Genomic DNA, 12,563 nt, shown 5'->3' with positions numbered 1-12,563 from the left:
TGACTGTCCCTCTGACACCAGCTCTGACACATCCTCACAATCCCGCTGTGATGTTTGAAACACATGCCGATGTCCGAGGGAGCTAAAGCAACAGTACATAATTCTTTAGGTGCCAGAAGGAAAATTGTTTATGCTGTAATGTGTGATTTTCCTGGCCAATCCTAATTTCCATTGATTTAGTACAACAAAGAAACAAGACACTCTTTTAGCAATCACCTACCAGGAGCAGCTTATTTTCCCCCCACCATTAAGTGTATGTGTTATGATGAGTGGGCTGTCAGAGTCTATATTTCAGTATCCACCTTGCGTCTCTGCATCCTCAGCCATGGTAGCAGAAAATCGAGTGACAGCAGCAGGGAAGCATTCATGCTGCGCATTCATATTCTATTTTAGCAAGTAAACATTTAATGTGTTTAAATGTATCACAGCTTTATTTATGCATAGAATCTGCTGTTAAGTCTGAATTATACATTAGCCAATGAATAATGCATCAGTGCCATTTCTTAATGATTACTTGCCAGGCAGTGAATGGTAATATTTGCTGATAAATTTACCCATTGATCTTGCTTGTGTTTAACCAGTGTTTAAGCTTGTAGAGATGTTTGCTCCATTTTGTGTTTAGGGAGTTTTTTTTTTTTTGGGTCAAGAATGTAATCAAAAGCAAGATAATTGGTCTGTTTTTCAAATAAGATGTCCTTTAAAAATGACAAATGAGCCCCAAGGAATTAAAGCAAAATGGACACAATCTGAGTTCTCTGAGCAGAGCACGTACTCCTAGATTTCAGTTTGCCCATTTTCTGTAACATCTCAGTAAGGTTGGGTGTGTTTACATACCGCTCTCTTCGTGGCTACCCTTACGATGAGTTATTTATCCTTAGACCTTGACAGATCAATGTCCAATTACAGTTTTGTCTTTGTTGGCTTATAGCCCTTACACAACGGAGTACGTTTGTTTGAAGTACAGTGTCTAGACGATGTGTGGTGAGTTGGTAATTTAGCCCATACTTGGTAACGGTTGTTTTTTTGATACCGTGTCTTTATTAGCACTGGTCTGAAGAGCTGCACAGTGCCAGATTATTGGCACATTATACGTATAATGCTGTGAGTCTAGCATTGCCTAAGCCTCGAAGCACAGCCCGTTACTGTGTAGACATATTGCTTGTCCACACAATAAGAAAATATTGACTTGTCACTCACTCATTTGATTAGTTGTGCGGGTGATTCTGCTTTTCATTTGTCACCCTGGCAACGTAAATGGGAAAACACAGCAACAGCCTCTTTTTATCCAGTAATGAAGCACTGGAGGACTGCACACTATCACATCTGGAAAACGTCTTTCTAAGCAGGAATGAATGTCTTTATCACTCACATTGTGTCATTGGCACTTGTCAGCTCAGCTAGTATTCGCAAAAAGCCAACATGACAGCTTTTCTCACTGCAGAATGTGGAGCTCCGTGGGAGGGATGCACTCCAATAATTCCACTTTGATTTTACAGCTCCGTTAAGTAAGATTTATCTGCATATTTGCATTGTTGGGCCATTTTCTTTTGTCTGTAAGAAGAGCAACTTAAAGCAGTCTGCTGCTGTGTGTGAGCCAGGTCATAACAAGAGCACCTTCCATTTAACCCAACAGGATTCATCAGTGGCCTTGTTTTTCCAAAAATAATGAGGTAGACAGTAAGGGCTGCCCCAGGCTGCATGTAGAGAGATGATCTCTCTGAACCGGCAAATAATTCCTGTTTTTTATGCTAAAATGACAGGCTAATGCCTATTCTTGATGTGTGTCAGTGCTTTTAGTTAACTAGCTTTAATTCACAGAAAGATTTAATGGGTTTGATTGTCAAGCTGAGTCGAGGCTGAGTGAGATGCTTGTGCTCGGATGGGGGGAGTGTAATTGTTTTTGCTGGCGGTGATTCTCTCTGGAACGGATGACTGCACAATCCAGATATGTAAACCAGAAGAAACTGAAAGGCAATATGCTGATACCTTGTCAGTTTCCTCTTGATCAGCCTTGCTTTTGAGATGAAATTCCTAAGCTCTGCCCAAACAGTCTTTGGATACAGCTAAGCAGTAATGGTTGCTTTTACAAACCTGTGTCTGCTCAATTAAGCATTTCAAACATGTAAATCATATGTGGAAAATGGAGATCTTGAGGAAATCATTAACTGTGACGGTGCACCATAAAACAAAGAGAAGGAGAGTTAAAGACAACATATGCTCAAAGGGTTTGATTCTGCTTATTGGAGCATGACACTTATTTAGTGCAGCAGAGAATCTCAATGCGTTCATGGTAGACAATGATGCTGTGTCTTGCCAATGCCCTGCCAGTCATCTGTTCTCCAGAGGCATTCACAATATTCATTTAATGTTGTGTTTTTTTTTTGTTTGTTTTTTTTTGCATTCATCCAAACCTCCACATTTCTTGTTTGCTCGAGCCTGGTGTCATTTTCTCAGAATCAGGTTGCTTGTTTGCCTGCACAAGACAGCTTGCAATGTTTATCAGGCTGTAGCAGAGAAGACTTCCAACTCTTATGTTTCATAAATAACAAAGCTGCTCAGCCCTGCGCCAGTAAAGGAGGAAGGTTGCTATGATAAAGAGAGCTGACTCTATTGGCCTGATACAGATCAACTTAAGACCCACCAGGAAGCAGTCCAGTTTGCAAACACACGGTTTTTGGGGTTAGTGGTTGAGTCAGCGTCGGGGCAAGACTGGACATCTGTCTCCTAGTGATCTATAACGCCCACAATCCCTCCCACAGACTGTCGGCTTTGGCAGTCAAGCAGTACACCGGTTGCTGTAGTACACCCAGCCACCCACAACAGTGGCTTATCTCGCTAGCATAACAAACACCAACCTAACAAAGAGGATAGAAAGCAATAGGACACACAGCAGCAGAAGACCTAAGACTGCTGTGCCATCCTAACTCCACTTCAAAATGGATGCCTTTGTTCTGAGATTGTTGGAGAGGACATTATAGCAAGGTAGCAGCACATCTTTTTATCGTCAAACACACTCACTCCTACTCACTCAGTCTGCTGTCGGTGAAGGAGATCCTCTGCCTGATAGAGCTTCAGAGAAAGGTATTCCTCTGGGACTGTTGTTGAGGGATTTCTACAGTCCTGCCATATGCTGATTAAAGGAACACTTGTAGATAATCCTTTTATAAATAGGGTCTTTATTGTGGCAGTGTTAGAGTAAGGTGAGGTGTGAGGGGCAGAAAAAAGCCCCAGATTTAAATTTTTGAATGGTTATCACCTTGGCATGATCAGCAACTCGGCTAAGATAAATATTTAATGACAGGATGGCAGAAATAGAGCCGTTACTGACTGCTGGTGAGAAATGGAGCTTCTATTTAGAGCCCATACTGTTCCATAAAGTCATGGCATTGGTAGACAGCCCAAGGTTATTAGTGTGGTATTAGAGTAGTGTGTGTTTGTGGCATGTCTGTGGGTTGCTGAGAAGTTCTCACTCTTTGGTTGCTGCAGTGATTTGAAGGAGAGAAATGCACTCAGTTTGTTATTGAGCATTCACTCATGAATCCTTGATGGATTACGCGTGTGTGTATATGTGCGTTAGTGCGTGTATGTGTGTGAGAAAGAGTGCTAATGCGCGACAGCGATGCTATTCAGGCGCATTTCACTGGAGCTATTTCCACAAGCGAAACAGATGTATGTTTTGCCCTTTACTACCTTAGTTTTGCTCTCTTTCATTTTACATGCTCCTTGCCCTCTGGGTTCTTGTTTGATGTCATTCGTGTCATGCAAAATTGATTGCGAAGGCTTGCATTAATGCTTGCTGCAATGAAGTTATCACAGTGTAAAGACAGATTTCTCTACATTGATTCTCCTAACCTTACACTTTCACACTTGAGTGAATAGAACCTTTAAATTGATGTCAGCCTTGCTTTCAGACTTTTGGCAGGGATTATGAAGTGAAGCCTGTATTAGGACTTGAATGTTGCCACACAGCTCATTTAAACTCTGATCTTGGCTCCGCTTGTTTCATCCTATTGACTCATTACATGCTAGCTATGGCAAAAGCAATTACTTTCAGCTTTCAAGTACCTTGCTTTTGGTCACACTGCAGCTTTTATTTATTTATTTCAGTGGAACTCCCAAGGCCTTGTGGCTTTGAATCAGTCCAGTGAATGCCGTGCACTAACATCTTGCCTCTTTGTGTAGGAAATAGGTGGATAAACGCAGCAGAGTCCTTGAAGCACTTCCCATCCCTGCTATTGGATTACCAGCTGCCTTTCTGGGTTTCATCTGCACAGATGAGTGCCAAGATCAATGGAGCTCTTAGTGCAAAGCTAATTCGATCAGGACTGGCTTTGCTCCTGCTGATCAGAGATTTTTTTTTTTTTTACGTACACAAAAACTTAATTAAGTCAAGCCCATGTCCAATAGCCCATATTTTCAGCCCCTCCATATCCCATAGACATCATTTAGGAGGCATTTAATATTCATTATTGAATTGTTGAGTTAGCCTGCTGAGAAGAGGTGTGGAGATGGAAGTAGAGAACTGCTGTGTAAAGTGATCCAGCCAGTTTTGCTGAGTGTAGCAGGAATGCTGCCTTTTCTCCAGCAGGGCAACTGGCATCATAAATAAGCCAAGAGCATGTTTTTAGAGGGATGAGGTGTCTCCTGCTTTGACGGGGAGCAGAGTGAAAAGGGTTGAAGGGCCTATTGACCCTCTTGTTCTGGAAAGCGGAAAGCAGGCTCTTCAGTGCCCCTTGTTCCCCATTAATTATTGTTTGATGCTAATAAAGGTTGGGGGGATGGGGCATGTTATGAAACATAATTATTCATTGCAGCATTTCCCCCTCGACGAGCCTTGTTCCCCCTCCCCTTGGTGCTTAGTGAAGAAGCTGTCAGTTGAGTACAGCAGGCAAAGATGTCCCCTCAGCCTTTTAAGGAGGGGACAGGAGGGAGCAGGGTGAAGGGCGCCATTTGCCCCGAACGATATATGAGGAGAGACAGCAATATATGTAAGGAGCTGCTGAAAGAAAGATAGAAGGTCAAAGCACATTACACTCCAGCCATTTATTGGCTGAGCACGTCTGACCTGGACTGCAAATACAGTTGCTCAGCAGCAGCTTTTTTTTGTTTATGTATGTTGTGTGCTTGTAAGTGTGCGTGTCAATGGCCTACACATTTTAGATTGACACGTGTGTATACACTTAGATGAATGCTGTACTGTAGTGAATATGTTTTCAGTGGCTTTTTATAAGCTTGCAGATGCAGTGGGAAGCTATTTTAACAAGGCTTCACAAAGCTGTCCTTCTAGATTTCCACTAAGCAACTGCGATGTCAGAAGCACTAGAGGCTGCTTTTCTATGCATGAGCCCAGCATATGGTGTGTTTAAACACAATGCAAGCATGGGATTAGTTAACAATTGTGTCTTATAACGTTGTCTTAATTCAGTGCAGTATTAACGGTTACTCCAGCACTATTTCTTCTCCTGTTGGTATTAGTACTAAATACTAAGAAAGCAAATAATTTAGGAGATATTCTCTCTGTTCTAAAAGAGTCTGTTATTGGCACAGGCAGTCCTAAATTGTGTTTTCATCGTCATTAATGGCCCAGTGATGAGAGGAGAAGTCGGTGAGACTGCCATGGTCAAAGCCTAACATTAACATTCCAAGAATATCTGAGGCTTATTCACAGCAACTCAGCCACACACAGCCAGCTGCATTCACCTTCGGTTTAAATAAGACAACAGGCCTTTAGTCCGCCTGAGCTATGTTGTGTCGGGCGGTATTTTTAATGTGCCATTGTTGTTGCACAGTGAAGGATGCAATGTGTAATCCAATATATTGCAGTTGCTAGGTGTTTGGAAAGATGAAAAATATGCAGCTTGTGTTTGCTTGAGGCATAGCGCGCTATCAGTCGGGATCAAGTCTCCATTTCACACATGAACAGGCAGAGTTAATCTGTGGATCACTACAGTACACTGTGTAATATCCAGCCCCTATTCTCATATTTTCCCAAAAGCCCATTGTTCCAGCCCCCTGCTGCTAATGTTTTTGGAAAATAGTTACCCTTTGTAGCTGGTATGTATTTTTAGGTTAAGACCTAAGCTTTCGCTTGTGGTCCAGGTAGTAAACCATGTCTGACTCCTTCAGACTCTTTAACATTAATATTAACAACACAGCCCCGTCTGTGGCTTTAACGTGGCTAGCTGCATGGAAGCCTTAAAGAGTCATGATTCATAATATTGTTCTCCCTCTGCGCACTGCAGAGGGTACTTTCCCCTTTTACCTAGGATCACTGGCCTGCACGACTGAGATGGCTGAACGCTACACTGAATTTTCCGCTCCTAGCCACCTTCCCTGCTGACTGCATTCTAAGCCGTCTTTTTCCTTAAACAAACACATCTCCAACCGGAGAACATATTTACAGTTCTTTTCACATTCACTTGTGAGTTATAGCTCTGGTTGCGAGAATGCTTAAATTAGCATGGAGGGTAACAGACAAAGGAGGCTGTTATGGGTAGAATCCTTTTGTTATATTTATTTTGTAACGGCAGTCAATCGTGATGGTTGGTTGGGTGGTTAGAGGAGAGGCGTTTGCATATGAAATAATAGCCCTTCCTAATTAGAGGTAATACCATCCTGTGGTATCTAGAGGTGGAGGTGTTTTTTTGGCTCGGATCATTATAGGACACCCCCCACCCCCCAACCATCTGCTCAAGGATAGAGCAGAGTTTGCCACCACATAACTAAATAATTTAGGTGAAATAATCGTTTTGTGCACTGACCTAATGGCTTTGTTTTTGATAGCTGGTCTTGGAGACACCCCTCTGTGCCCCTGTCGGCCTGTGCTGTCAGTCTAATACCTCAGAGCTGTCTTATCTGTTGTCGCTCAAATCAATTTATGCTAGTTTTCCCTCTGTGTTGGCACATCACTCTGTGTGGCATAGTGATTAGAGTAGCTGGAGGATGTAGGGCAGCCATATGAATACATTTCCTCCTCACCCACGCTCATTTAGACTACCAGTTGGAGTTGAACTGACAGATAGGATCGTTAAGCTGATAGGCAGATCTCGGAGGAAGAGTGGGGATGTTTGATTGCAGAATATCAGTGCAAGTGATGCATGATTGAGTGCTCAAATATTTAAATCTCAAGAGTCCTTTCATCCAACAGATGACAAAATCACTTGTTTTTTTCCATTCCAGTAAATCTTTTTTTGATATACGTCTGATTGAGGAAATGTTGTGTAACTCACATCCTCCTCCCCCTGCTACAGGTCTGCTTCATTTTATAATGATACATGTTTGAAGATACATATATGATACATATATGTTTTAGTGCAAGTGAGGCTTGGATGCTCCCAGTGTGTATTTATAACTCTTCTGACCCAAGCTTTACCTTTGGGTAAATTTCCATTACAACAGCGTAATTCACCAAAAAATTGAATTGTCAGTGCCTCTCCAGAGGTGAAAGACACTAGAAATCCTTTCATATTAGGCGTTTTATTCACAATGCAAAAAAAGCGGCCCACAGATCTACAGGGGAAACTCTATTAAGAGTCACATTTATGATAGCGCTTTCTGCCACCACATACCTCACATTCTCCTGCTTCTCTTATCAATGACACATTGGGAGAGGTCCTTTACTGGCCTGCTCATGATTACATTTCTCAAGAGTGAGAGGAAAGGGGAAGGGTGACAATGGACAACCCTTCCATTTCTAAACATGATGCCTGGTGAAGCAGTCAGAGCTGCTGAAATGGCCTTCAGCTTCGCTCCAGCCAGACAAACGTGGCAGACTGAGAGGGACTGTGTCTAGTGTTGAAGTAGCTGGTATTAGGCTGCGGAATGAAGGCCTGCTCACAGACCCTGTAGATAATGGACATCTTGGGTTGTGGAGCGGCCCCCCCCCCAGGGCCCTTTGGAGCCCTCGCAGAGAGCACACAAACAGAGACTAGAGGAGGATTTAGCCTTCCTTTAGAGATGGAGTAGAGGCTTAGACCCTGTGGAGCATACAGTCTGATCCTCATGTCTGTGATTGAAAGTACCTGTGGACTGTCGAACAGAGAATATGTTTGACTTAGTGGGTATTGGTTTGTATTACAGAAATAAGGTAACCAATGCTATTGTTAGCCCAGGGGGATTTTGTAAATTGTCTTAATGTTTTTAGATAGTGATAGTTTATTGTTGCACACAGTGTCATTGTGCGTGAGAATCTGTTTTTGTGTAGCAGTGCTTTGGCTTTTACCATGGGAGTCTCTAGGCAGGTTTAAATGTTGATGTTGGAAAGCCCCAAAGCTATCTTTTCTCGAGCATGGCTTTTACCTACTAAACTAACCCCGGATGCCGGCTAAAAATAGAGCCTCTGTGAGTACAGCTTTAGCAGAGGGGAAAAAATGTGGTTACTCATCAGTGAATTGAAAAACAAGTGGAGCAGACAAGTGTCTTTGCCCTGCCAATGTGAACTAAAACAGACAAGGCCTCCGAGAATAAAGCAAGCCATGATTGCACCAGGTAAGACAAAGCAGGCAGCGTGCAGAGACCACAGAGAATCCCTTATGAAGTGGCCTACACCTTGCCTCCAGCTGAGCCTTTCATTGTGCTGTTGTTTCTAGGGGGCTTGGAAGGCAGCTTAGATTAGATCGCACTGAGTAATGGATTGGAGCTGACTAAAACCTTCTGCAGCCCAACATCACCACAGCAAGGATCCGGGCACTGCTGAGGATCTGGCTGGTTTATTCGGATCAATTTGAGTTGCCCTCATTGTTAATGAGCCTGTGTATATTCATGCTAACATTGTTCTCCTCTAATCTGTATTCATGCAAGTATTTCATTCAATCCCTTTGCAAAGCCGGCCCTAAATCCTTGCCAATCACATTTTGCTACTTCATAATTCTCCAATTGAATATGCCATTTATGACTTTTCTCTCTCCTAAAACTGAGTGGCTCACTATGCTGGTTATATTGTTATTAGATTCTATTTTGCATTTAAATGTATACATTTCTAGTTTCTCTATCATTTATTCTTTAAGATGCTGTATGAATAAATGTCTAGCTTTTGCAAATTTATAATCCAAGATAATCAATTACTAAAATTTGAAAAAAGAGAAAACCCTACAGCTGTTTAAGTACTCAAGCAAAGCGTGATCATTTGGATGTTTATCCTTAGACAGGTTTTGATTAAAACTACAGAGATGAGCATGGATTTGGGTAAATGTGGGAGTGATTGGAATGAATAAAACATGGCTTTTTAAAAGGCTGTTTGGGAGAGAGAGCAAAAAAAAAAGAGAAGAAGCTGTGTTTAGTAACAGAAACCTGCTGTGTGGCCATTGTGGGGGATGATGTGTTAATCGAGCCACAAACTGTGTGGTTTTTCAGCCAGAGGTCTCATTTAAACAGCCTCAGAAAAGAGAAATGTATTTGAGCTGGGCCCCGCTGGCTGCAAGCCCTTGACTCAATTGCAGTAATGTAAATGCTGGATTTGATGATATTGGCTGGGACCCCCTCAAACCCCTCTCCAGCCACTGCCCCCTCCTTCTATTTTCCATTAAGACAGCTGGTATCTTTCAAAGGGTCCTGGCCCAGGGATTGATGTGTAATAGCTCCAAACCTCACCTGCCCCCGTCATAGCATTATTCATCGGCCAGGCAGCCAGTGCTGCTTTCTACTAAGCACTTTGTTTCCCGGGTTGTGGGTTGAGAGCCTTCCCCCTCGCTTTCTCTTTCTGTTTTACTTTCTCTTTCTCCTCCCTGTCAGCCATCAATACATTATGACTTTTTATTGCCACAGTGTTACTACTTCACTTCACACTGATTCACTCCTTTTTACTCACTCAATTTGTTAAACTTCAAATTGCTCTTTTTTCTGCATGAAACTGCAGCTATTGATGTGCAACAAATTCACCATATACATTTAAACATATTGTAAATTGACTAGTAAAAGTTAAACAATTAAGAGGCGTGTCTGTATGAGGATTTTTTAAATCGATACAGATAAAGTCAGAAAGGTAATTGGAGATACAGAAATTGGAACGAGGCAGTTGTGTGAAGTGTATCCAGATGCAAACTAATAGCAACTAGATTGTAAAGATACTTGCAGAGGCTTATAGCAGCCCACAACATCAAAGGATAATGGGCCAGCCCTCCATTTGCAACAGTTCAGGGTCCTCGTTGCTCTCAGTGGAAGAGGCTTATGTTACTGATTAGAGGAGAAGAGAGGTGCTTCGCTCATACACAGATTCTGGCAGCTCCCAGGATTAGAGCTGTGCTATCAAATGGTACCTTCATCAATGTTTTCATGTTTCTCACACCTCCAAGACATGCTGCTGGATATTGACACAGGAGGGGGCACAGTACAGTATGTATTTTGGCACACCAACGGAGTGTGTGTGTGTGTGTGTGTAAGTCCCTGCGACCCTGCACGCACATGCACCTTAAAACTCTCCTGAGCCCATGCATCCTGTGTGTGCACTAATGTGTTCTTGTGTGTATATGCTGGCAGCCCAGTGGTCGCCTTGGTAACTCATCATTAGGTGATTAATGGGGCTGTGACGAGGCTGCGGTTTAATCAGGCCCGGTGTTTGTGTTGAAGCCGACGACAAGAGCAGCTGCCCTGTCAGTTGGTGTCTGCTCACGAGATGACAGCACCCGCTGCTGAGGAGCGCCGTTGTCAAACGCACTTCATTGTGTGTGCGTGTATCGGTGTGTATGTGCCTGCCAAAATCCTTTCTTCCACCTTCCTCTTTCCTTTTACTCTTCACATTCTTTCTAGCCCTCCTAATAAATGCACGTCTACTTGCAGACTTGCTGTATCATTTTTACTCGAAGCTGGGTCTGTTTTACCTGGCTCAATCTCTAGCCCTTCTCCTTTTTCACTCCCTCTCCCACCCTGCTATTACCACCATGGTAACACGGGTGCTAATTGCCTGGTCTGATCCCTCTGGGGGCGGTAATAACTATTTCTAGTTAATTTGTTGCGGTGGGGGTGGAGGGGTAAACACTGGCAGTAAATGAGAAGCCTCCTTTGTAGGTGCAGTGTGTAGGGGGAGTGTAGTGCAGACAGCGTACTGCTTCAGCTTTGCCCACTTCACTGTTTATGGAGGATTTCATTATGGCATGAGAAAGTGGTAGCTGGGTTTCTTTTTCGTGAATGACGATAGCTGAAAATGGCAGTGGACTGAGCATGGCGAATGATTGGCTCAGCTTCTCTCCCCTCCCTTACCCAGTAGATTGCTGTGTTCTTCCCTCCAGAGCTGTCACTTCACATTAACACAGTGGTGACTGTCAGCCAGGGCTGTGACTTTGGGTGGGGTGCAGTCCAGTAAGCCAGTGTGCGTGCGCGCGCACACACACACACACACACACACACACACACACACACACACACACACACACACACACAAGTAAAATTGAGCCTGGTGTCATCACAGATGGTCAAACGACAAGTGGAGTCTTGTGCTGAACAGCCCCTCGACACATTATCTCTGAGGAATTATATTGGCTGCCAGCCTCATCCTCAATGCAGCACTACCTCTTTATGCTTATTCAGTTACGACTTCCCTCACTTTTTTTACCCTTAAATAACTCTGTTTTAATGCCTTTCTGAAAGAATGGAAATATGTTAGAGCAGGAAGCTACAAGGTTCTGTTCTTTGATAAAGCTACTCAGTGCTCTCCAGAGTATACATGGTTGTGGAGGGGAGTGCCAACCATTACTGTGATGTTGAGAAGAGTCACCACAGCTGCCTGATCTCTAGGAACTAATCTTGTATTTCTCACCCATAAAAGATCTCCTCTAGCACAAAACATCCTTTTTTCATTTTGAAAATGTGGCTCATTTACTGTAAGAATAATGGTTATTGACATATAGTTATGCTAATAGTCCTTCTTCTCTTGTCCACAGCTTTTCTGAAACACTGGGGTTGTTGGTGTGGCCAAATTTTCCCTGGATTTGACTGGTAAATTCAGAAGACTGAAGCCCAGGCTCACAGTCTACCTTTCACGGAGGCCCAGCCGTGAGAGGACTGAGGAAGGCACGTGGCGGATCATGACGGCCGACAAAGAGAAGGAGAGGGAGAAAGAGCGGGACAGAGACAGAGACAAGGACCGGGACAAGAGAGAGGCTGGTAAGTCCCGCCGGCAGGACGGGGACCGGGGTGACCGTGAGAGTGAGAGCTCAAGGCCCCGACGCAGCTGCACGCTGGAGGGCGGGGCCAAAAACTATGCAGAGAGTGATCACAGCGAGGATGAGGACAACGAAAATGGCAGCACAGGTGGAGGGAGCGGCACGGCCGAGGATGGGGGCAAGAAGGGCAAGAAGAAGACTCCTAAGAAGAAGTCACGCTACGAGCGCACAGAGAACGGAGAAATCACGTCCTTCATCACAGAAGACGATGTTGTTTACAGACCCGGAGGTAAGTCCTAGTAATAGCTAATCTAATTGTGTCAGCAGGTGGATGTCACTTACCTGCCTGGTCACCAACTGCAGTAAACACAAGTCAATCTCCATTAATCAATTTCCCAGATTACTGGTAATCATGAGCCCATCTTCTGAACATCACATTTTTAATTATTCAGTGATTTATTTCTTGGA

The 12,563-nt window shown here is 43.5% G+C and overlaps 1 protein-coding gene across 3 annotated transcripts in view; it reads left to right on the top strand.

The window, feature by feature from the left end:
* The window catches only part of rerea (arginine-glutamic acid dipeptide (RE) repeats a), a 133,174-nt gene that overhangs the window by 37,911 nt on the left and 82,700 nt on the right, over positions 1-12,563 (top strand). For all 3 annotated transcript variants that reach the window (XM_078254810.1, XM_078254811.1, XM_078254809.1), the window contains one exon: positions 11,874-12,384. In XM_078254810.1, coding sequence (XP_078110936.1) covers positions 12,018-12,384 — 367 coding nt within the window. In that variant the 5' untranslated portion in view covers positions 11,874-12,017. The remainder of the gene's footprint in view (positions 1-11,873; positions 12,385-12,563) is intronic.

This window comes from Sander vitreus, chromosome 7, assembly GCF_031162955.1.
Source record: "Sander vitreus isolate 19-12246 chromosome 7, sanVit1, whole genome shotgun sequence".
Taxonomy (NCBI): domain Eukaryota; kingdom Metazoa; phylum Chordata; class Actinopteri; order Perciformes; family Percidae; genus Sander; species Sander vitreus.
The sequence above is the reverse complement of the archived record's forward strand: the minus strand, read 5'-3'. Positions and strand labels throughout refer to the sequence as shown.